The 20652-nt window shown below is 61.9% G+C and overlaps 1 protein-coding gene across 2 annotated transcripts; it reads right to left on the bottom strand.

Moving 5' to 3' along the window:
• Positions 1-1832: 1832 nt before the first annotated feature.
• LOC117006605 (junction plakoglobin) lies at positions 1833-18811 on the bottom strand. 2 transcript variants are annotated; one of them, XM_033079135.2, is made up of 15 exons: positions 18748-18811; positions 9467-9699; positions 8272-8525; positions 7815-8053; positions 7178-7379; positions 6648-6792; positions 6201-6304; positions 4939-5277; positions 4433-4588; positions 4191-4310; positions 3879-4029; positions 3642-3763; positions 3381-3420; positions 2888-3055; positions 1833-2678 (listed from the first exon to the last, which is right to left on the bottom strand). In XM_033079135.2, exons 2-14 carry the CDS (start codon positions 9690-9692, stop codon positions 2910-2912), a joined length of 2244 nt encoding a protein of 747 aa, XP_032935026.1. In that variant the 5' UTR covers positions 9693-9699; positions 18748-18811; the 3' UTR covers positions 1833-2678; positions 2888-2909. The 2 variants fall into 2 exon arrangements, with proteins under 2 accessions (XP_032935026.1, XP_032935028.1); XM_033079137.2 differs by lacking the exon at positions 18748-18811 and adding an exon at positions 18713-18746.
• Between the last annotated feature and the right edge of the window lie 1841 nt (positions 18812-20652).

Raw genomic sequence — 20652 nt, forward strand, 5'->3', positions numbered from 1 at the left:
GGCAACATGCAGATCCCAAAGCGCACCCACAGCCTTCCCCAGTCCTGTGCCCCACGGCACTGGGATCACCAAACCTCAGGGCCCAATCCTACACCGTGCCTCCCATAAAACAGCTCCCCAGGCCCAAGCCCCCAGACCCTCTGCTCCCCAGGGAAGGACAGGGACCCACCGTGTGGAGGTGCCGCGCTGCCGCTGGCTCGGGGAGGGAGCCCGGCCGGTGAGTCAGCTCAGCCGGGGCTGCCAGAGCCCTGCGTCTGTTTTTGGCCCAGCTCCTGCACGTACATTCGCTCTCCCCGGGGGAACCTTGTCCAGACACGTGCAGAGCAGCTCCCATCGCCCGCTGCTCCCACTGACCCCGGACCCCACCGCCCCCCTCCATTCGGCTGCCGGTGACCGGGGACCTGCCCCACGGAGCTGGGCGACAGCAGGACGGTGGTCCCGAGCACCGAGGGGACGCGGGCCAGGAGGAGCAGGGCCAGGCAGCCCCAGGTACCTGTGCAGACTCGCGCCTGCTGCTCCCTGCCCTGCCCTGCCCGATGCCGCCCTGCACCTCCTGCCCGGGCACCTCCCGAGGAGCGGCCGAGCGCCGGGAGAAGGGGACAGACGAGGCAAGTCCTTCACAGGGCTGTGACAACCGCAGGGGAACGGACGGGACCGGCTGGACACCGCAGGAGCTGCCCGGGGATTTGAGGTGCCCGAAGGCAGCCTGGGGTCACCGTGAGAGGAGGAGGCAGAGCGCACCCGGTGACAGCGGGCCCGGAGCTGGGGTGGGACCCCGCGGGAGCCGAGGGCTCGGTGCACCCGGGAGTACGGGAGATGCCGGGTTCGGGTGCAGCAGGCGGTCCTGGGGAGGGAGATCCGCACACAGGATCCGCTGGGTGCTGCTCCCGGCGCGGCGGTGGCTGCGGAGCCCCCGGACATCGCTCCCAGCCCCGCCGACAGCGAAAGCCGCAGCCCGGCGGGTGCGGAGCGCAGCCCAGGATGCGGGACCCGCCGCTCCCGGAGCCCACCCGGGGATGCCGCTCCCTGGGGTTGCTCTGGTCCAGGTGTCCTCTGGCTCCACTTGCCCCCAAAATCCCGGCCATGCCCCCTGGCAGCTCTGCCGCAGTGGGACTGGGGTTCCCGGGATGTGCATTCCTGTCCCAACATGTGCAGGGGGAACATCCCTGCCCATGGCTCCAGGACCCGACCCCTCCTAGGACAGATGTTCTGGGACATCTCTGGACCCGCTGGCACTTTGAGGACAGCAGGAACATCGCTGCAACGCACAGCAGGCCTGACTGGGAGCCACACGGTGGGGTCCAGGCTCCTCACAGCCAAACCCCATCCCAGGCACACAGGGCTGGAGCCAAGGCCTGTCACTGATTGTCTGCTGTCTGGCCCCCAGCCTCACCCCATGAGCCAGCCCAGCCCCACTGCCCTGGGGAAGTGCTCGGGGCTCTGCTGGGACTGCCCGGAAAGCAGCTGCTGTTTTGCTGGTCGCTGGCGCTGGCAGGGGCCGTGGCAGGAAGCAGATCCATTTCCCTGAGCACCGGGGTTGGCTGCGGCCACGGCGCTGAGCTCAGGCAGGATGTTCCCCCCAGTCCCACTTCCCAGACCAGCTCCTGCTGCTTTGTCCCCGTCTGCTCCTGTCCCAAACACAGCACATGAGCCTTGGTATCCAGCCATGCTCTGTGGCAGCCTGGGCCCACGGCCAGGCAAAGCAGGTGCCAAGTATGGGAATGAGTCCCCCAAGATCCCTCTGCTCCATGGAGGGATTGCCATGGGTTCACATGCTGCCCCGAGGGATCATCCCCAGCCGACAGAAGAACAGGCTCAGAGCAGCACGGGGCTGCAGGGGTTATTTTATTCTTTGCTTTGGTCTATACAAAAACAACTTACAGAAATAATAAAATCTTCCATTCCTGACCCACACTCCAGTAACTGTCCATCCCTTTCCAGTCGGAGTGTTAAACCACCATCAGATCTAAAGCCTCTTTTAAAAAATGCGTTAGATAAGGGAGGAGGGGACGGAAACACACCACTCACCAAAGAGAAGGGAAACGGGTTAAAATGTGCAACAAAGATCGGTACAAGGACACAGTTCCTAATGCTGGAGTCACTCCTCTATGGGGACTGGCAGGACAGGGACACGAAGTCAGCTCCCAGCGGCTGATGGGAAAAGAATTAAACCTCAGACACCCTGAAGGTCCTGGGACACGGACCCTTTGCTTTCAGCAAACTCTGGATTGGCCTGATTCAGCTGGAGTTCGCAGGAAGCAAAGGGTTTTTACATGTCAGATTCCTCTCCTAGAACACTAACACACAGAACAAATTGTGGGGAAGTTAGAAAGCACAAACTTAAAGACGGCAAAAGCCGTTGGCACCATATTAAAAATAAAAAAGAAATATATATTCATAGAAAAGACTATTTTGCCAATGATAGATCACTAACGGTGCAAGGTTTGTGTTTTAAAGCTTCAGAAACAGTATCTTGGATGCTGGATGTGGCAGTAGGTGCTCGAAGCAGTCCCAGGAGGAAGGACCTTCTCCACAGACCCACAGCGAAGAAAACAAATCGAAAAATAAAACCTCTCGTGGGAATGGAAAAGTTTTGTCTTCTCAGGCACTTCTGTCTCCCAAGTCCTTCTCGCGAATGCTCAGCTCTGGGGCCACCCTCTTCTGCATGGAGAGAACACCTGCAGTGGCAGAGAACTCACATCATACACCGAGGGGGGATTTGGGAGGAGAACCCCTGGGGACACGTGATGGGGACATTGATCCATGGCAGCACCAGGGACCCCATCAAGGAGCCCCAGCATGCCAGGTGCCATCAGCCAGCCCTGCCTCCCCTGGCCACCCGTGGTGCCACAGGGGCTGAGCCCCTCCCCAGTGTGCTGGCAGGTACCTGGTGTGGGGCTGCGGGCGGGTTAGGCGAGCATGTGGTCAGCGAAGGGCGCTCGGACGCCGTCGCTGTAGGCATCCATGGGGTAGTCGCCGTCCATGTCCATGTGCATGTCCATGGGGTCCAGGGGGATGTCACCCGAGTACATGGGGCGGTAACCAGGGTCCAGCTCTGCAGGGAAGGGATGTGGCAACCATCATCCAGTGGCTTCTCCAGATCTCAGCCACCTCCTTGTCCCCCCATCCAGGGCAGCATGTGACACGTGGTGCTGTAAAAGGGCCCCACTGTCCCCCAGCCCAAGGACACCAGCTGTGTGTGCTCCATGGGAGATGGGCATCCCACTGTGCACCCCCAATCCCCAGCAGACCGGGCTGGCACTTGACTGACAGCCACCTCAAACACGTTTTAAAACCAGCCTGGTTTGGTGACATGAGGCAACTGCCCCCCAGAACCCAGCCCACGGGGACCCTGCACGGAGGGCTGGTGCCATACTCACCATCTGAGTAGGGCTCGTTGATGGGGATCATGCTCTGAGCCTAGGGAAGAAGGTGGCACAAGTGAAGGGATTCATATTCACAATGTGACGGCAAATCCTGTCCCAGGTGGTGCCATGACCCAGGATCTGAGGCCACAGCCCATCTGCCTCCCACCTCCCACTGTTCGACTCCTGTCTGAGCTCTGGCTGGAGGTGCTGCCAAGAGCTTTTGGAAGCAGGATGGGGCCATCCCCAGGGAAAAGATCCGTCTGGGACACTCACCGCTTCCCAGGCTGCCGGGTCATGCTTGAAGAGGGAGTTGGTGAGCTCCACGGAGACACGTTTCCTGTAGTCAGGATTCTTGTCCTCCGAGATGCGGAAGAGCACAGCGGCCGCGTAGGTGGCTGTAGGGATGGCCAGCAGCCTCAGCTCCTGCTGCCATGCAGCACCAGAGCCCCAAAATCCCCACTGGGACAGTGCCAGAGTCCCCAGGACAGCCCCCAGCATGGCAGCACTCACCTGTCCCCTCATTCCGGGAGTGCAGCAGCTCCATCAGGGGAGCTGAGGCCCCCTCGGCATCGATGGCATCTGCTGCCTCCTTGTCCTGGGCCAGCTCGCACAGCACGCCGGCTGCCACGCGCTGGATGTTCTCCACCGGCGAGTACAGGAGCTGTCAGGACAGATCAGCAGCCGTGTGAAACAGCCAGCAAGGAGCCCCTGTGCTTTGGGCACATCCTGATGCATGGGGCCACCAGCCCAGGGCTGCCCCTCCCCGTGCAGGCTGGGCAGGAAGGTGGCCCAGTGCAGCCCCTGCGTCCCCACAGCCCTGACCTGTACAAAGAGAGGGATGGTGTTGAGGCGGAAGATCTCCATGCGGTTCATGGGGTCCCGGGCCAGGATGTGCAGCGCCCCTGTGCAACCCTCCACAATCTCTTCCATCTTCACTCCATCCTGCCAGGGAACAAGAGCTCAGCCAGGGCCCTCACACGCTGGGGCACAGCCACCTGCAGTGTGGGCACAGGGGTTTGGGGTGCCAGGCTGTGCTGGAGCAGGGAGCAGGGGTGAGGACTCACCGTGTAGGGCTGCTGTGTGCCGGCGGCCGCGTGTCGCTGGGCGTCCTGGTGAGCCTTGACCAGCAGCTGCACCAGGCGGGGGATGACAGCAGCCTCCTGCAGCGGGGCATGGTTGGCAGGACACAGGGCCAGGTTGCGGATCAGGCCTATGGTAGCCTGGAGGAGAGGAGGAGGAAGGAGCAATTTGTCTCAACTGTGGATGAGAACGGCATGTGCTCCCCAAGAGACCCCCTGGCTGCACCCCTCCCCATCCCCTCTGCGGTGCAGGCTGACTCAGCTTTTTCCCCTGCCCTGGATCCCAAGCTGAGCTTCAACTCCAATGAGCAGCAGGCACGAGCCACTTCCTTTATCAGCTGCTGTCAAGGACATGACCCAACAGGAGCAGGGCTGTGGTAGCAGCAGTCACATCACTCTGTGCACAGCACCAGCTGCTGACCATCCCATCCCACCACAGAACAGCTCATTCCAGCCCAGTCACCATCCCCAGAACCCCTCTGGCCCCTTACCTTAACCAGTGGCCACTGGTTGGGCTGGTTGAGGAGCTTGACAATGGCGGGGATGCCGTAGTTGAGCCGCACCGAGTTCTGTGCCATCTCGGCCTCGGGGTGCCGGCTGGTGAGGTGCCGCAGGGCGCAGACAGCCGGCTCGGTGATGTCCTCCTTGTCCCCCGCCCGCAGGATGGTGTGGATCAGGGCCTCCACCCCGTTTGACTGCGTCACCAGTGTCTTGTTCTTGCTGTTGTTGCAGGTCAGGTTGGAGAGGGTGCCAGTGGCACAGGTCAGCACGTTCACATCATCAGAGCTCAGCTGGTTCACCAGGATCTTGAGGACACCATCCAGGCCCTCCTGCAGGGGTGGGGATGGGAGGTGGGAGCAGCACACACAGCCAGACCCAAGTTCCAGCCCCATATCCAGTCCCACATGCCCCCAGCAGGCAGTGATGGGAGGGCCACACTTCCTGATTGCCACACAGCTCCTTTTCCATGCCCCCACAGCTCTTTTTCCATCCCCCACAGCTGGAGCTGCTCCTTCACAGTGAGCCCCAGCCACTCTAACATGTGCAGTTTCACTCAGAGTTTAATGTGTCCTGCTGGAATCACACTTCCGACGCCTTTGCCAGCACTCCCCACAAGGTGATGGAGTGACCCCAGTCCTGGCCAGCAGCCAGCAGCAGGACAGGAAGGAGTTAAAGCGCCATGACCACGTCCTCCTTCAACCCTTCAGTCATCAGAGCCAGGGATGGTTCCATGACAGCCAAAATAGTTTCCAGGCTGCATCAGAGCTAATCAGCATGGAGCGGCCCCAGCAGATGGGAAAACTCATCAGGAGGCAGCAAAGGGCTGGGAGAGCAGACCCAGAGCAGGGCTGGGGTCACCTCTGCACCAGCTGTGGGGCACAGCAGCCTTGGCAGCAGCTCTGCCAGCAGCTCCCCCAGGAGCCAGGCAGGCAGCCAGCCCAGGACAGGCTGATGGGGCTCCTGAGCCACAGCAAACTCTGGTGGCACCCACTGAGTGACCGCAGTGGCCTCAACCCCACACTGGGGACACACTGGCAGCCAGCTGGCATGGGCAGGGCCACAGGCAGTGAGCAAACCCTGCTGCAGGGTAACTTGGGCACAGCAGGGCATCCCCTCACCCCACCAGGCACACACACTGCTGCAGCTCATGGAACAGAAATGAGGCTTTGGACTCAGCCTGCAGGAGCCACCCAGCATGGACATGGCTCCCAAAGGTGGCACTGAAGCACAACCAGGGGTCCTGCAGACTCACCTGTTTGGTTGCCACATCAGAAAGGTTCCGCAGGGTCCACAGGCAGTTCTGCACCAGCCTGGGGCTGGAGCTGGTCAGGTGCTTGCCCAATGCCTGCATGCCACCTGCAGGGAAGGGGACAGTGCTGTGAGCACCCCTGGCCATCCCAGCAGGAGGAGTGAACGGTAGCAGGGCTGCATGGGCTGGGCATCATCAGATGTTCCTGCACACAGAGTAGCCTCACAGCTCAGCAGAGGCCAAATGTGGAGTGTAAAGAGCTCTCAGACAGCCAGGACGGATCCTGCCCACACACAGTGCCAGGAACATGCCCAAGTAGCCTCCAGGGCAGAATCCAGGCCAGCACAAGCAGCTTCCCACAGACATGTGGGAGGACACATCCTCAGCCACATCACCCTGACACCAGCATTCATCCTCCTCCTCCTGTGGCTGTGCCCCAGCCTCTCTTACCAGCCTCAACGATGGCAGGTTTGTTGCTAGGACACACCGACAGCACCTTGAGCACACGGCTCGTGGTCCACAGCAGCTTCTCATAGTTGTAGCTGCGCATGATCTGCACCAGGGCCTGGGGTCCTCCGTTGGCCAAAATAATCAGCTGCAAGAGAGTCCCAGAATGGTTTGGGTTGAAAGGGACCTTAAAGATGATCCAGTTCCACTCTCCACCACAGGCAGCAGCACATTCTACCAGACAAAGCAACTCCAAGCCCTGTCCAATCTGATCTTGAACTTCCAGGGATGGGGTATCAAGAAAGGAGGGCTGGGGTGTGGCAGTCCTGGGCTGCTGGGAACCCCTCTCCAGATTCCCCAGCACATGCCAGGATACAAGCCAGGCATGCAGGAATGCTCCAGTCACATCACTAGGGATGTACGAGATGGAGGGGTCTCCACTACTGCCTCCTGCACATCTGTGACGTGCAAAGTTGGGCACCCACTCCCCTCCTGCCTTCCCCACGACTGTCAGCCTGGGATCCCAAACCCACCTTGCTCTCCTGGTTCCCATAGGCCAGAAGCTGGAGGCAGTCAGTGGTGATGGCCAGGAACTTGGGGTTGTTCTTGTTGAGCAGAGGAACCATCTTCTGCAGCCCGTCGGCCAAGCGCACGGCCATCTTGGCCCCCTCCTGGTACAGCAGCAGGTTGTGCAGGGTGGTGATGGCGTAGAAGAGAACAGACTCAACAGGAGAGCTGTGGGCAGGCAGCACACACCACGTCAGTGTAGGAACCACACTGCACTCACCAGGCTGCAGCAGAGTCCCCAGGGCTGCCCTGAGCCCAGCACCCAAGCAGCACCCTCCAGCATGGCCCCAGGGAAGGGACACCTCAAAGCTTGAGTCCCATCTCTGTGGCCAGGGCAGTGTGGGTGAGGCAGCCACTCCCCTCCTCCTGCCCACATTCAGGCTCCAAATCCCAGGGGTTTTCACAGCTTCACAGTTTCCCACTCGCTTATTTTGTTCAGCAGGAGGAAGGACCTTCTCCACAGACCCACAGCGAAGAAAACAAATCGAAAAATAAAACTGCTTGTCTCATGGGAATGGAAAAGTTTTCCTTCCTCTGTCCCCAGCCCAGGAGGAGCTGCCAGGCCCTGCCATCCCCCGTGGATTCCCCACCACCACCGTGTACCTCAGCATCCTGACGAGGGCCGGGATGCCACCAGACTTGAAGATGGAGAGCAGGCCCTCACGGTGGTGGGAGAGGTTGTGCAGGATGCTGGTGGTGCAGCGGGCGGTGTCCAGGTCGCTGGTGCTCTGCATGGTGCGCACCACGGCGGCCACGATCTGCGGCGACTGCATCAGCGCGCGGCGCGACGCCTCCTTCTTGGAGAGCTGGTTGACAATCATGGCTGCCTTGCTGACAACCACCTGCAGGGAGAGGAGTTGGCACGTGGGAAAGGGTCCCACAGCAAGGGCAGGATGTGAGGTGACATGGCTGGGCAGAGGTGGGCTCAGTCCTGCTGCAGGTGGAGGCAACCAGGAGTTTGGCCAAGAGGAAGGAGACAGACATGGCCACAGAGCCCCACAGGAATAGGAGCCCATCTGTGCAGCAGCTGAAAGCACATACAGCAAACATTGCTCCTTACCGGGTCCTCATCGTTGAGCAGCTTGGTGAGCTCTGGGATGGCACGTGTGGCCAGCTCAGCGTCATCCTGGTAGTTGATAAGGTGCACAATGGCAGACTTCAGCATCTGGGAGGGCTCTGCCAGGCGCTGCACGTTGGTCTGCTGCCCCTCCAGCTGGGTGGTGATGAGAAGCGAGCGGTCCTCCACCGTCTCGGGGTACATGGCGGCCCGGACACGCTGGGCACGGGTCATGGCCAGCTGAGCCTCCATGTCCGCTGCAGGGGTGGACAGGGAGGCAGTGTAAGGCTCTCTGCAAGGAGCACTCCCAGCCCTGCTTCCCAATCCCAACGAGATGAGCAAGAGCTTAGCGCAGTGACACCGGCCACGTCAGCAGTCCCAGCACACTCTGCACAGAGCTGGAGCTTCAAAGCGTAAACAGATCCGGCAGCACAGAGATAAGACAACACTCAATTAGGCAGCATGACGGGGCAGTTGTCACACAAGGCCCATTAATTAAAAAATTAAGGATATTTGCAACTTAGGACCAGCTGGCACTGGAAAAAAGGAGAGCATTGAGGCCTTCCTGATCAAGGATGCTGAGGTGTGATACTGTGGTAGCCACTCATGGTCCCCACCTCTGCAGCACAAGGACCACACAGCATCCCATGGGAGTCTCTGATCTCCGCAGGAGCTGGCAAATAAACCTTCCAGGGAACTAGAGAGGCTAGCAGAGCAAACCAGCCCCCTTTGAGGGGATAAAGCTGGGGGAAGCATCTCCTTCACTCCAGGCTGTGGCTCCGTGTCATCCTCGCTTCAGCAGGAGAAGCCGTGGCAGTGGTGCGGTGTTATGGCACACACTGGCAGCTCTGGCAGCCACACTGGGACAGGTTTCCCAGCTGGCAGACAGGCAGTAGAGCAGGTGGCAGATCCGTGGGCTGGGATCAGCTGTTCCCATCTCAAGCCAACCCGCTGGCACGCTCAGATGTGTGCGCAGCTCAGCACTAGCGCGGGCTGACCATGAGCCGCCCCCGCAAAAAGAGGCTCTCAGTGCTGGGAAGGAGGACGGGAGGGAGCATATTTTAAGCAGCAACAACTCCTGGGGTGTGGAAGCCAGCATGGAGGAGTTCCCAGAAGCAGCATGGCTGCGGGGGAGGAAGAGGAAGGCAGGAGCTGAGCAGCTGAGCCTGCGGATGTGCGGAGCCCCACAGCCCCTTACCTTGCGCTTGGCTCTGGCCCTGGTTCCCTCCCTGGCAGTAACTCGTGGTGGTTGTCTTCTTGATGGTGTACTGCTTCCCATACACCTCGTCATCATCCCCGAGGCACTTGCTGCTGACAGAGGGCACCTGTGTGTTGACGCCGGAGTGGATTCCGGAGTCGTAGGTGTAGGTCTGCTGCCACTCCGTCACCTTGATCGGCTGCTCCATCATGTTCATCACCTCCATGGCTGCTCTGCGGGGTGGGGAGGGGACAGGTTACACCTCTGGGAGAGCCCAGGTTGCCGCAGGACCCTCCTGCCCTCGATGGCACGGCAGCCCCCAGTGCAGCAGCCGGCCCCTGCGCAGCTCACGAGCAGATGGAGCCGATCCCTATCTGCCCTCCTCCCCCACCGGAGATGAAAGGCGGCACCGGGATGACGAACCCAAAGCTCAGCACTTTGCTGCTCGTGTTCAGACATGAAGCGCGGCTGCGTCTCAGCGCCGTGCCTCACAACACCGTGTCTCACCACCGCCACGGCCAAGGTGTGGGCAGGCTCCGCCCGGCACACTGGGACGCCACAAGCTCCAGGCTCCCCCAGCTGCCCATGAGCTTTTTAAAGACCCCTTTCCACAGACAGGACCTGCAAAGGGCTGGGGACATGCCAGGAGCTCCATATGGCTGGAGCTCCAAGCATAAAATGAACCTTTTTTAGAAGCTTCCTGGGACAACTCCTAAAAATAAGCAGGCAAAGCCACCGGCGCAGCTCTCCCATGGGTGCTCAGCACCACAGGCGCCCACGGTGTGGTCCGGGGCTGGGAACTCCCCACTCAGTGCCGGGACAGGGCAGCCCGGCACATCCCAACACTCAGGACAAACCAGCCAAGGCTGCTGGGAGCGGGGCTGGGATTTCCTTGTCTTTAATTTGGGAATACAAGGGGAGGGAGGATGGCTCATGGATTAATGCCTGAGCTCACTCAGGGCTGTGAGTCACCAGCCCTGCATCCAGGCCCCCGGCACGGCCAGGAGGGATGGAGGGAGGGCTGGAGGCAGGGAGGGAAGGAGGGAGGGATGGAGACAGCACCCGCCCAGCCCTCCGCTGACCCATCACCCAGGATTCCTATCCCTTCCCAGCGCAGGAGTGGAATGAGTCAGAGTTTCAGAGGCGATAAGCAGCGAAGGGAGCAGCTGCCGCCCGGCATACCTGGGCGCAGCAGCACCCACTTGCAAACAGCTAATTACCACCTGCCCCGGCCCCGATTCCTGCGCCGGGCTGGACCGGGCCGGCCGCGCTCCCTTGGCTCCGCTCCAGCCGCCAGCACAGCGCAGCGACCCGCAGGGACCAGCCTGGCTGGGGTAGCAGCTTCGAGCCCCAGCACCCTCCTGGGGCAGCGAGGAGACGGAGCTGAGCCCCCCGCCAGGCCGGCGGCTGACTCAGGGCGTCGGGTGGTGGCCGAGGACGCGGCTCCGTGGGGCGTCCCGGCGCGCACGGGCTTGGCTCGGCTCGTCCCAGCGCTGCCGGCTGTTCCCAAGGAGCGGCCGAGCCCTCGCCAGCTGCACAGGGAGGAATCCCAAACCCTCGTTCGCAGCCAGATAGGAAACAGGAGCTCGCCACGTTTGTCCCCCCCCGCCCCGGCTGGGAGCATCCTGCAACCCCCCTCGCACAGCCCCAGCCCCAGCCGCCTTCCCGGAGCCGCGGCCGGGCGCTGTTCCTGCCAATCCGATATTTTTTGAGCTGTCAGGCAGCATTGGCAGACTCAGAGCAGCTATAATGGGCTGTGCATAATGCACGGTGGTCAGGCAATGGAGGGACCCGCTAATGGAGGGCGGTGGAGGCAGAGCCTTCCCACGCAGTAGGAGCTGGATGTGTGATCAGCGGGGCAGGACAGTGCGTGACACAGGGACAGATCTGCTCCCCGCCCTGCGTCGCAGCAGGGATGGGCCGGGAGGGCCCCGGTGAGGAGCCGGGAGTGCCGCGGTGCGCTGCTGCAGCGGTATTTGGAATCCTTCAGCTGGGTCATCCTGGCCATGGTGGCAGAGTCTCCAAATTGTGTTGGGAAATTCAAGAGAAGTAATAGTCATGCCTTACAACGTGTGGGAGTGGGAGAGCGCTCTGTGGCACTGGCAGGGCACACCAGTATGGTGAGCACCCAGCCCACCTGCAGACCATGGGAAGCTGCCCTGGACAAGGTGGGCAGGGGAGAGCAGAGCTAAAGGCAGAAAGGATCAGGGACCCCAGGCAGCAGCAAGGCAGATCTGGCAGGGGCTGATGCTGCTGCACCATGGTTGAGCAGTGACATCCGCTTCACAATTTACAGGCATCAGACAGGCATTTAATTTTCCAAACCTCGAGGAGCTGGGCTCAGACACCGTACAGAGCCCTGCATTATGCATGAGCCACCCCTTCCGTCTGCACCGCGGCACCCAGGGACATCAAAAGCCAGCACAGCTCCTTGAGCTCAGACACCAGCTCTGGTGATCGAGCCAGGAGCCCCACAGAAGAGACACAGGCACCCCTCCTTCCCCTGAGCATCCCCCTAACAGCATTTGCTCATCACCACAGGGACCAGCGAGGCCAACAGCACCCGAGGTGACAGAGCCAGCGGAGCAAATGTCAGACGCGCCTACGGTGAGCAGTGACATTTTCTGAACTCGGTGTCAAGCGTGCCCTGCTCATCACTCAGTGAGGGGCAGACACTGACAAAAGCTTCTCCCCCATCCTCCACAGCTTGGCTCTGTCCTCAGGTGTCCTCTCTGCTCCTCAGCAGATCAGCAGGAATGGGGCACCAGGGTGCTGGTTACACCTGGGCTCACCTCACCTGGAGCCATTTCCTGGCAATGTTTCCAGGGAAGTGCCGTAGCAGGGAAGGACCCTCATGCAGGAGGGAGAAGCAGGGTGTTATTTGGGGCACGTGTGAAAATACCCACACTGAAGGATCAGCCCTGAGCAGGGGGCATGTCTGGGTGCCCTGTGGGCAGGATGGTGCTGCAGAGCCCAGCCCTTACCTCCCCCCAGAGCAGGCTGGAAGGGGAGAGCAGTGAGGGCAGAGCACTGCCACCAGGCCACAAACCAAGCCCCACTCCCACAAGCCTAGGACCCTAGGGAAACAGGACTTGCTCCTGGGAACAGTGACAAGTCCCCCAGGAAACAATGAGGCAGATGTGAGGGACTGCAGGTTTGGGGAGAACCCCCAGCCTGCTCCAGCACCACAGTGGGGAAGGGGCCAAGACACCTGAGTGGCTTCAGACATGGAGAACAGGACAGGCAGGGTCTTCAGTCAGCAAGCAGGGCAGTGCCAGGAAAAGGTTAATCCCTCTCCCACCACTTCCCTCAGCCAGGAAGGCAGAGGAAGCTCCCGCGGGCTGTCGGGCACTGGCCAGCAGCTCATCCGCCCCCGGAGCCATTTGATCAGCGTCCAAGCAGCACTGGCCCCCCGGGACACCGTCTGCAGAGGAAGTCTCTGGCAAACACGCAGCCCCAGGCCTGACTAGCCCTTCTCACCAGCTGCTGTGAAGCCTTCAGCCTCACCAGGCAGGACACAGCCGGCAGACAGGGCTGAGCTGCCCACAACAGCAGCAGGAAGGCAGGGAGTGTTGCTTCATGCAGAAATATCTATTGCTCAGGGGCTTCTTGGGGAGCAGCAGCCGTGGTCACCCCAACGAGAGCAGGTGGGGGACACAGGGCACCCTCCCAAGCCCCAGGGGCTGCACCAGGTCAGGCACTGGTCTCAGGGTCAGTGGGTGTGAGGGGCAGCCTGAGCTCATCACATGCAGGTCCAGCCTGCCCTCACCCCAGCATGGAGCAGTGTGGGTGCCAGCAGGGGGTTGCCCGAGCCCCCCAGAGCCTCATCCTCGCTCACATCCTCCAGGAGTGGAGGGCAGCAGTGCTGGGAGGGCCCCTTCTGCAGCCACAGCATGTGAGGGGCTGAGCTCAGGGGTGGGAGCGTGCGAGTGGCTGCAATTACAGTCACAGAGGCTTTTAAGGAAAGGGAAGAGGCAGTTAAGGCAATTCAATAAATGCAGCACAAGAAAAGACTCTATTTTAGAAGCACTTACGCTACACAGAAGCCATCTCCGGTCCCCCCCTTCCCGGAGCAGCCGGGGATTAGCAACTGCCCCGGCCCCAGCAGACACAGCAGAGTCTTCTCACAGACAAGGGCACCCAGAGACACCTTGGAGAGCTGCACCTCCAAGTCCCCCAACACCCACACCCCTGCCCAAAGGTGCTCTGAAGTGACACCAAGGGCTCACGGGCTGGGGCAGCCGCTAACGAAGGCCCCGCAGTCACTGTACAAAAGCTTCAGTGGATTTGAAGAGGATCCTCAGGAACACGCAGCGGGAGCAGGCAGAGAAAGGAGCTTGTCAAGACCTCACCAGCATCAATGGGAAGCGTTTGAGTCAGATCCCAGCACCAGGAGCCCTTTCAATGGGGCTTTACAGGGAAGATGAGTGGAAGAATTCAAAGGAGAACGAGAGCAGCTTGAAGTTTAATGAGGAGGAGACAGCGGCAGGGGATCAGCCTCTCGTTAGAGCAAGCAAAACCAGTGGCCTGGCCTTGCACACAAAAGAGCCCATGGCCTTTGTGTATGGATGTAGCCAGGTCCAGAATGGCTCCTGGCTGTCCCAGCTCTGACAACTTCAGGGCACTCAGGAAAGGCAGCGGGGTGCAGGAGCTTCAGATCTGGGCTCTTTCACTGGAGGGGGCTCTAAACCTTTTTTATATTTCAGCTACCATGATGTTGTTACATTTCAGCTGCTGAATGCTTCATGTGAAGCTCTGGCCCCTCTTGCTGGGGGTGCTGCATCCCCCTGAACACCAGACCCTGGCAGCAGAGCAGCCCCAGAACTCTGCCACGACCTGCTGCACTCAGCTCATGCTCTCCATCAACCCAGACCATGTCCCCGAAACGCCTCGCCTGCACCTGAATTAACAGCTCCTGACAGCTCCAGCACATGCCAGGCCCAGGCTGTGATGTTTTGGCACTTCACATCACAAACAGACACAGCATTATCCATCAAGTGCTCTCCCGCTGCAAGCACACGCACAGCAATGAGCATGACACCCACCCCTGCTCTGCTCCTGTGCCAGGGCTGGCCCTCAGCAGGACCCTCAGCCCAGGAAAGGCTCTCCCAGGGACATTCACCTGCCCAAGACCCACTGTGGGGGTCTCTGGCAGTGCATCCCCCTCCCCACACCTCTAGTTGCTGGCACAGACACCTCCACCTGCAGCAGCACCAGGATCAGGAGGACCCACATTGGCTCATCTCCTCCTCATAATTTGCTGATCTCATTGGAATCATGTCTGGGAAAGATGGGAATTTGCCACTTGTCCATGGAAAGGAGAACTGGCATGGTGATATTACTCCATGTGGATAAAAAAAAAAATCATTATTTTGTTTCAATGAGCACAAAGAACAAGCTGTTCTTTAAGAACATTGTAATTTCAGGCTCTGGACCTTGCTGGCTGTTCCCAGCTCTAGCCATGGTGTCCAGGACACAGGGATTGTCACCCGGCCCTGCCAGAGGAGCTGGGGCAGCAAGGACAGCACAGAGGTGCTGAGCCCCGGCTTAATTTCTCCATCCAGTTGCATTACAGCTGCAAAGTTCAGACGCTTCACAAGAAATTATCACCAACAGCCGTCAGCACCCGGCCTGTCGGAGCAAGTTAATGATTTGTCACCAGGGCTCTGCCCGCGCGTCACCGCGATTACGGCAGGCTCTGCCAGCAGCCAAAGGTCTCTCCCCCCACACGGAGGAACACGCTTTTCATCCAGCCACCTCTCCCCAAAAACCACACGGGACCCCACGGGGGTCTGTGCCCCCCTCCAGTACCGGGGCACCCCCTTGGAGGGCACGGCACCGCGTTCCAGGCGGGGGTACCTCCCAGGTGTGATCAGCCAGGCGTGGGATATTGGGAAAACACCGAGCATTCCGCCTCCACCCCGGCTCTGGGAAGGAGGCCGAGCATCGCTGGGAACAGCGCAGATGTCGCGGGCTGCCCGACAAGCCCCGGCAGCCGCGGCACGAAGCTCCTGCCCTGCTTCCAAAGCGATTCCCGAGCCCAGAGCCCAAGGCGTGCCAGGATGCCTCCAGGCCCGTCAGCAGCCGCAGCAGAACCCATCGGGGATGGTGGATTTAGAAGGGTATTTCAAACCTCTGCTTAAATAGAAACATCTTCACCTCCCCCCACCCTCGCAGCCATCGACAAACCGGGTGTGGCTGCAAAGCCAGCCCTGTTTAAGCACAGACATGGTGCTTGAGGTCAAGTTTTAAGCCTTTCTGGAGGGGGGGTACCTTCAAACCCTCTTGTCCACCACTTTGTCAAGCATGTCCATGAGCAAAGAGGGGCAAAACCAACCCTCCCAGAGCAGAGAACACGATTCAAGGCACCAATGCAGCCCTGGTGTCCTCCCGAGCTGCCATCCCCAGCCGTTTCCATTCACACACCGATCCGGGCCACCCCACGGGGCTGAGACCACCTACCCCCAGCCCTGGGTGATGCTGGGTGCCCACACACCCTGTCTAGGTGGGGAAGCACCAGCTGAACTCCGAGGTAGGCTCAGAGTTAATAGGCACTACGTTTCTTTTTAACTTCTCTTAATTAGAACCCTGCCTAATTTAAACCTTCAAAACCAGCACAAGCGTCGGTACAGATGCTGCAATTAAAGTTCTGCAAGTTCTCTGTGCAGAGGCTCTGCTCCCCCAGCCTGCGGAGCGGGGCCAAGGGCAGCTTCGCTCCCAGGCTCTGCCATCTGCGGGCGGCAGCGCGCCCGGCAAAAGCGCCGTCTTAAATCCCGGAGATCTGGAAGTGCGATAAAAAGCCAAATCCCATCAAGCGCTCCCACACCAAACCACAGTCTTGAAGGGAAGCCGTCCTCCCAAGAACGGGCTGAGCTGCAGAAGCCGAGCAGCTGTACCGCAGTGCCTGCCCGGCTGCGAGGGCTGAGCAAGGCTTTCAGGTGGGGGAAACAAAGGGGTGAGTTAATAGGATTAGGGCAGCGCCGAATGTTACACTGAGACACGGCACCAGGAGCAGAGGGGACATTCCCCAAGGTCCCCGGCTGCAGCCCGGCCACGATTCACCCGCGCTGCCGCGGAGGCTCAGGGCACGGTGCACAAACTACTCGCATCCCCAGCCCCAGGAGACCCCTCCCAGCAGCCCGGTTTGTCCCCCCCCCAGCCCCCCCCGAGGGATGAACGCGCTTCCTGGAGCCGGCAAGGACACGGCACATCGCCCAGACAATAGACTGGAACGCCATTGTCTGAGGGAGGGCCCCGCACGGCCGCCCCACCTTCCCCCAGCGCCCTGAGCCCTGGGGACCCACGGCTGTCCCTGCTCCCGCACAGCAGCCACAGTGCGAGGAGGGAGCACGATCCTCAGCCACGCTGCCAGGAGCTCGGGGCGTCCCCGTCCTGATGGCCAACTTGTTCAAGCCAAATTAGCAGTAAAATGGGTTTTTCATGACACTCCGTGGAAATCCTCCAAAACAATGAGCAATCGCAGGGTTCAGACGTGCAAACACAGTTCCAGTGGGTGCCCTACACCCCTCCTGCCAGCTCCGACACCGACAAGGACACAGAAATGGACCCCTATAATTTTCTCATCCCTGCTTCCGGCTGGGCCGGACACTCCGAGAGCGGAGCCCGGAGCGGCCCCCGCGGACACTGCACCTGCCCTGGCTGCGGCTGACAGCCCGGAGCAACGCCCCCGGCACCGCTCCAGCCCCATCCCCCGCGGCAGCTGGCAGCGAGACGCTCGCCCCCGGCTCCCCACCAGCCGATGGCAGACGGACACCAGACCCGCGAGCTGCTCGGGGCTGGCACCAGCGCCAAAACCAGCACGACGTGGGCTGGAGCAGGTGAAGAGACAGAGGGGGCTGTGTCACGGGGCGCCCCCAGCACCCTTCTGGGATGGGGAAGCTGACAAGGGAACATCAAACCAGACATGGGACTCACCCAGGCACCCCAACAGCGTTACGGGGAGGCCAGGGCTGCAAAGACTCCCAGCCTGGCCAGAAAGGGTGCAGGCTGATGCCCCCACTCCCGTGCAGGCACAACAGTGGCCCAGGGCACCCTGTCCCGTACCCAGCAGCTCCCGAGCATTCACGCTCCTCTCCCAGCACACGTCTCCCCGCGTTGCTCGTATGACAGCCCACGTTTGCCTTCGCCCGGCAACTCCCAGCAACATTTCAGCATTATCCTTTCATCTGTGCTGTAAACCTGATTAATTAAGCTAATCACTCAGCTAACGCAATTAGAGCGCTCTCTCCTCTCCAAACATCAGACAAACAGCCAAGTTTCGCTCCCCCCGCCGTTCCCCGGTGCGGATGTCCACTGTCAGGGGCTCAGCTGTCCCCACTGTGCCCAGCACCCCGAACCCGCGGGTCTGGGTGATGTCAGGTCACCCGCATCCCTCTCATCCTTCTCAGCCCCCAGACCCCACATACCCAGCGGTGGGCGATGGGTAGCCCCAACCCCGCGGGTAAGGACAGCGATGTCGAGGCGATCCGAGGTGGCCTCGAGAGCAGCACGCGGTGTCCCCAGGTGTGACTCTGGGCACGGAGCAGCCCAGTTTGCGTAAGAGCCCCACAGCACCGGGCGAGCGCCGTGCCAGGGCCTCGCCCGCCCAGCAGCAGCTCCGGGCGGGGCCGGGGACGGAGCCGCCGCCTCGCACAGGAGCGCGGAGCCGCGACTCCCAAACTGCCTCCCGCAACACCGGGAAGGGGCCGCCGCAGCCCGGCTGCCCATGGGGGAAGCCCCGGGGACCCGCCCAACTGGTTCCGCGCAGGACCGGCCGAGATCACGGGCAGCACACGGGGAGCCCTGCCCCAGACGGCGGCAGCGGGGCCGAGCCGGGACGCCCGGTGCTGCCCGGCCCGGACACTCAGGTCCTCCCCGCCCCAAGCACGGCCGCTCCCCAGCCCCGCACGGCGGAGTCCCCGGTGCAGCCCAACCCGGAACGACCGACGGCCACGGCCCTGGCCCCGTTCCGGCCGCCCCAACTCTGCTCACCGGACCGCTCCCCGCCGTGATCTCCGCCAGCCCAGTGCTCCGGACCCGTCCCCGCTCACCGAAGCGATCCCTGCCCGGTTCCACCGGCCTACCGCCGCTCACCGTCTCTCCCCCATGCCCGATGTTCGCTGACTCGGCTCCACTCACCGTCGCTCCCCCTGCCCGGTGCCCCGCCCCGCTCCTCTCACCGTCGCTCCCAGTGCACCAGTCCCGCTCACCACCGCTCCCCGTGCCCGGTGTCCCGGCCCCACTCACCGTCCCTCCCCGCCCGGTGCCCCGGCCCCGCTCACCGTCGCTCTCCGCCGCCCGCCCGCTCCTGCCCGAACAAAAGGCGAGCAGCGCCCCGCGCGCCGCCCCGCCCTCCCCAGGCCCCGCCCCCGCGCCGCTCCACTCCTATTGGATGCTCCGCACGCCCATCAACCCCCGGTCCCGCCGGGCCCCGCCCCCGCCGGACGTGTTTATCCGCTCCCCATTGGCGGGGGCGCGGCCGCCCCGCCCCCCGCCCGCAGGTGATTGGACAGCGGGGCGGGGCGCGCGGGGCGCGGCGGCGGCGGAGCGAGGGCGCGACCACGAGGGGACCACCTGGGTGACGTCAGTGGGCGCGGCCAGGTGGGGCCGGGCCCCGCCCCTGGGCAGGGCCGGGGGCGCGGGGACCCCCGGGCCGAGCGGGGACCCCTCGAGGCAGGAGCGCGGGGGCGGCGGGAAGCGGCGTTCGGGAAGGACTCGGGGCTGCTGGCGCTGCGTCAACCCGGTGCCCGCCGGACCGGTCCAGCCAGGTGCTGCCGCTGCGTCCTGGGCGAAGCCGCCGTCACTCAGTGCCCGAGTCATCCATTGGATATGTCCCAGCCCATCTCGGGACCCCCAGGTGTGGGGAGCAGGAGGATCCTGCAGATGCATCCTGCACCCCCGCTGCCTGTACGGTTCCCTAGCACGTCTGGCTGTGAGCGCTGCCAGGCGGGGATTCTCAGCTCCGAAAGGAGGTGAGAGACAGAGTTTCACCGCCCCTGCAAGAAAAAGGGAATTTATGGCTGTGCGCTGAGCGGGAGATCCGGAGCGCAGCGAGAGAGCTCTCGGCACAAGGAAATGGGCACAGGGCACAGCACGACATGGCAGGGCAGGGCACAGCTGAGATGTCAGCCAGAAACCTCCTCCACATTCCCTTCTTGGTCAAGGTCGAGGGTGTCAGGGAAGCGCGACGATGCATTCATCATGTAACCCATCGCTTCCTGCAGCCTTGTCCCTGCATCCCCCTCCATGTCCTAAATCAATCACTCTGTGTCCCATCTCTGCACCCCCGGCACTTCCTTGCAGCTCGACTCTTCCCATCCTGGGGGACAGGGTGGTGGCCGTGATCACGGTCACAGTCACTGCTGGGGTCACACCTCCGCTCCCAGAGCTGCTGCTCCTGCCTGGCACTCCCAGCCAGCACCTGCACATCCAGTGGCTGCAGGAGGGAGCAGGGAAGGACCCTGGGCACCCCTGAAAGGTGCCAGTAGATCAGTGGGAACAAGGAGCTGTTTTCTCCACGTGAATGTGGGGCTGGAGAGGGGACACGGTGCCCAGGTGTGTGTCAGAGCAGGGCGGAGGCCCAGTGCCACCCTCGCCCAGCTGTTGGGAAGATCCGCAGGCCTTTGTCCCCTGGGCTGCGGTGCCAGCGCTGGGCTGAGCGTTTTCTGCTCATCAATTCGCGAGTGCCGCCGGCCACACCCCAGCGGGCTGGCACTCCCCTCCCGAGGTGGCTGTGACCCATCGGTGACAAACCCCGCTCCTCCCAAGTGATAGGACAGCCCTGTCCCGGCGCAGGGGTGCAGTGGGTGCTTCCTCCCAGCGCTGCCCCCCGAGCTTTGCCCACGGGTCTGGGGCTTCATCTCCTGCCCCCCGCCCAGTGCCCTGCAGAGCTGGAAAAGCCCCGGTGAATAGGGGTTCTAGGCAGGGCAGGGTGGGGTGCCTCTTGCCACCCCCTTCCTTCCATTCCCATCCCTTCCCTCCCCCGGGGCCAACGCTGTGATTCAGCCTCTCAGTTTCAGTCCTCGCAGCCAATTTCCATGCGGAGCGGGAGCACGGCAGGGAGGAGTGAGCGGCCACACTGGCACAGGCTTGGCAGCACCAACGGCGACCCCCAGTGGGCCCCAAAATTCCCTGGTGCAGGAAGGAAGGTCATCCCACCCTGCCACCCCGACCTTCATCGGGGGTGC

This window comes from Catharus ustulatus, chromosome 23 (genome assembly GCF_009819885.2).
Source record: "Catharus ustulatus isolate bCatUst1 chromosome 23, bCatUst1.pri.v2, whole genome shotgun sequence".
NCBI classification, from domain to species: Eukaryota; Metazoa; Chordata; class Aves; order Passeriformes; family Turdidae; genus Catharus; species Catharus ustulatus.

Bases quoted from the DNA above. Each gene is read 5' to 3' on its own strand.
- LOC117006605 (XM_033079135.2), bottom strand. From the start codon at position 9,692: ATGGAGGTGATGAACATGATGGAGCAGCCGATCAAGGTGACGGAGTGG. The intron at 4,311-4,432 runs GTGAGTCCTCAC...GTTCCCTGGCAG, and splicing joins GCACACAGCAGCCCTACACG to GATGGAGTGAAGATGGAAGA. The intron at 4,030-4,190 runs GTCAGGGCTGTG...CTGTCCTGACAG, and splicing joins CCATCCCTCTCTTTGTACAG to CTCCTGTACTCGCCGGTGGA.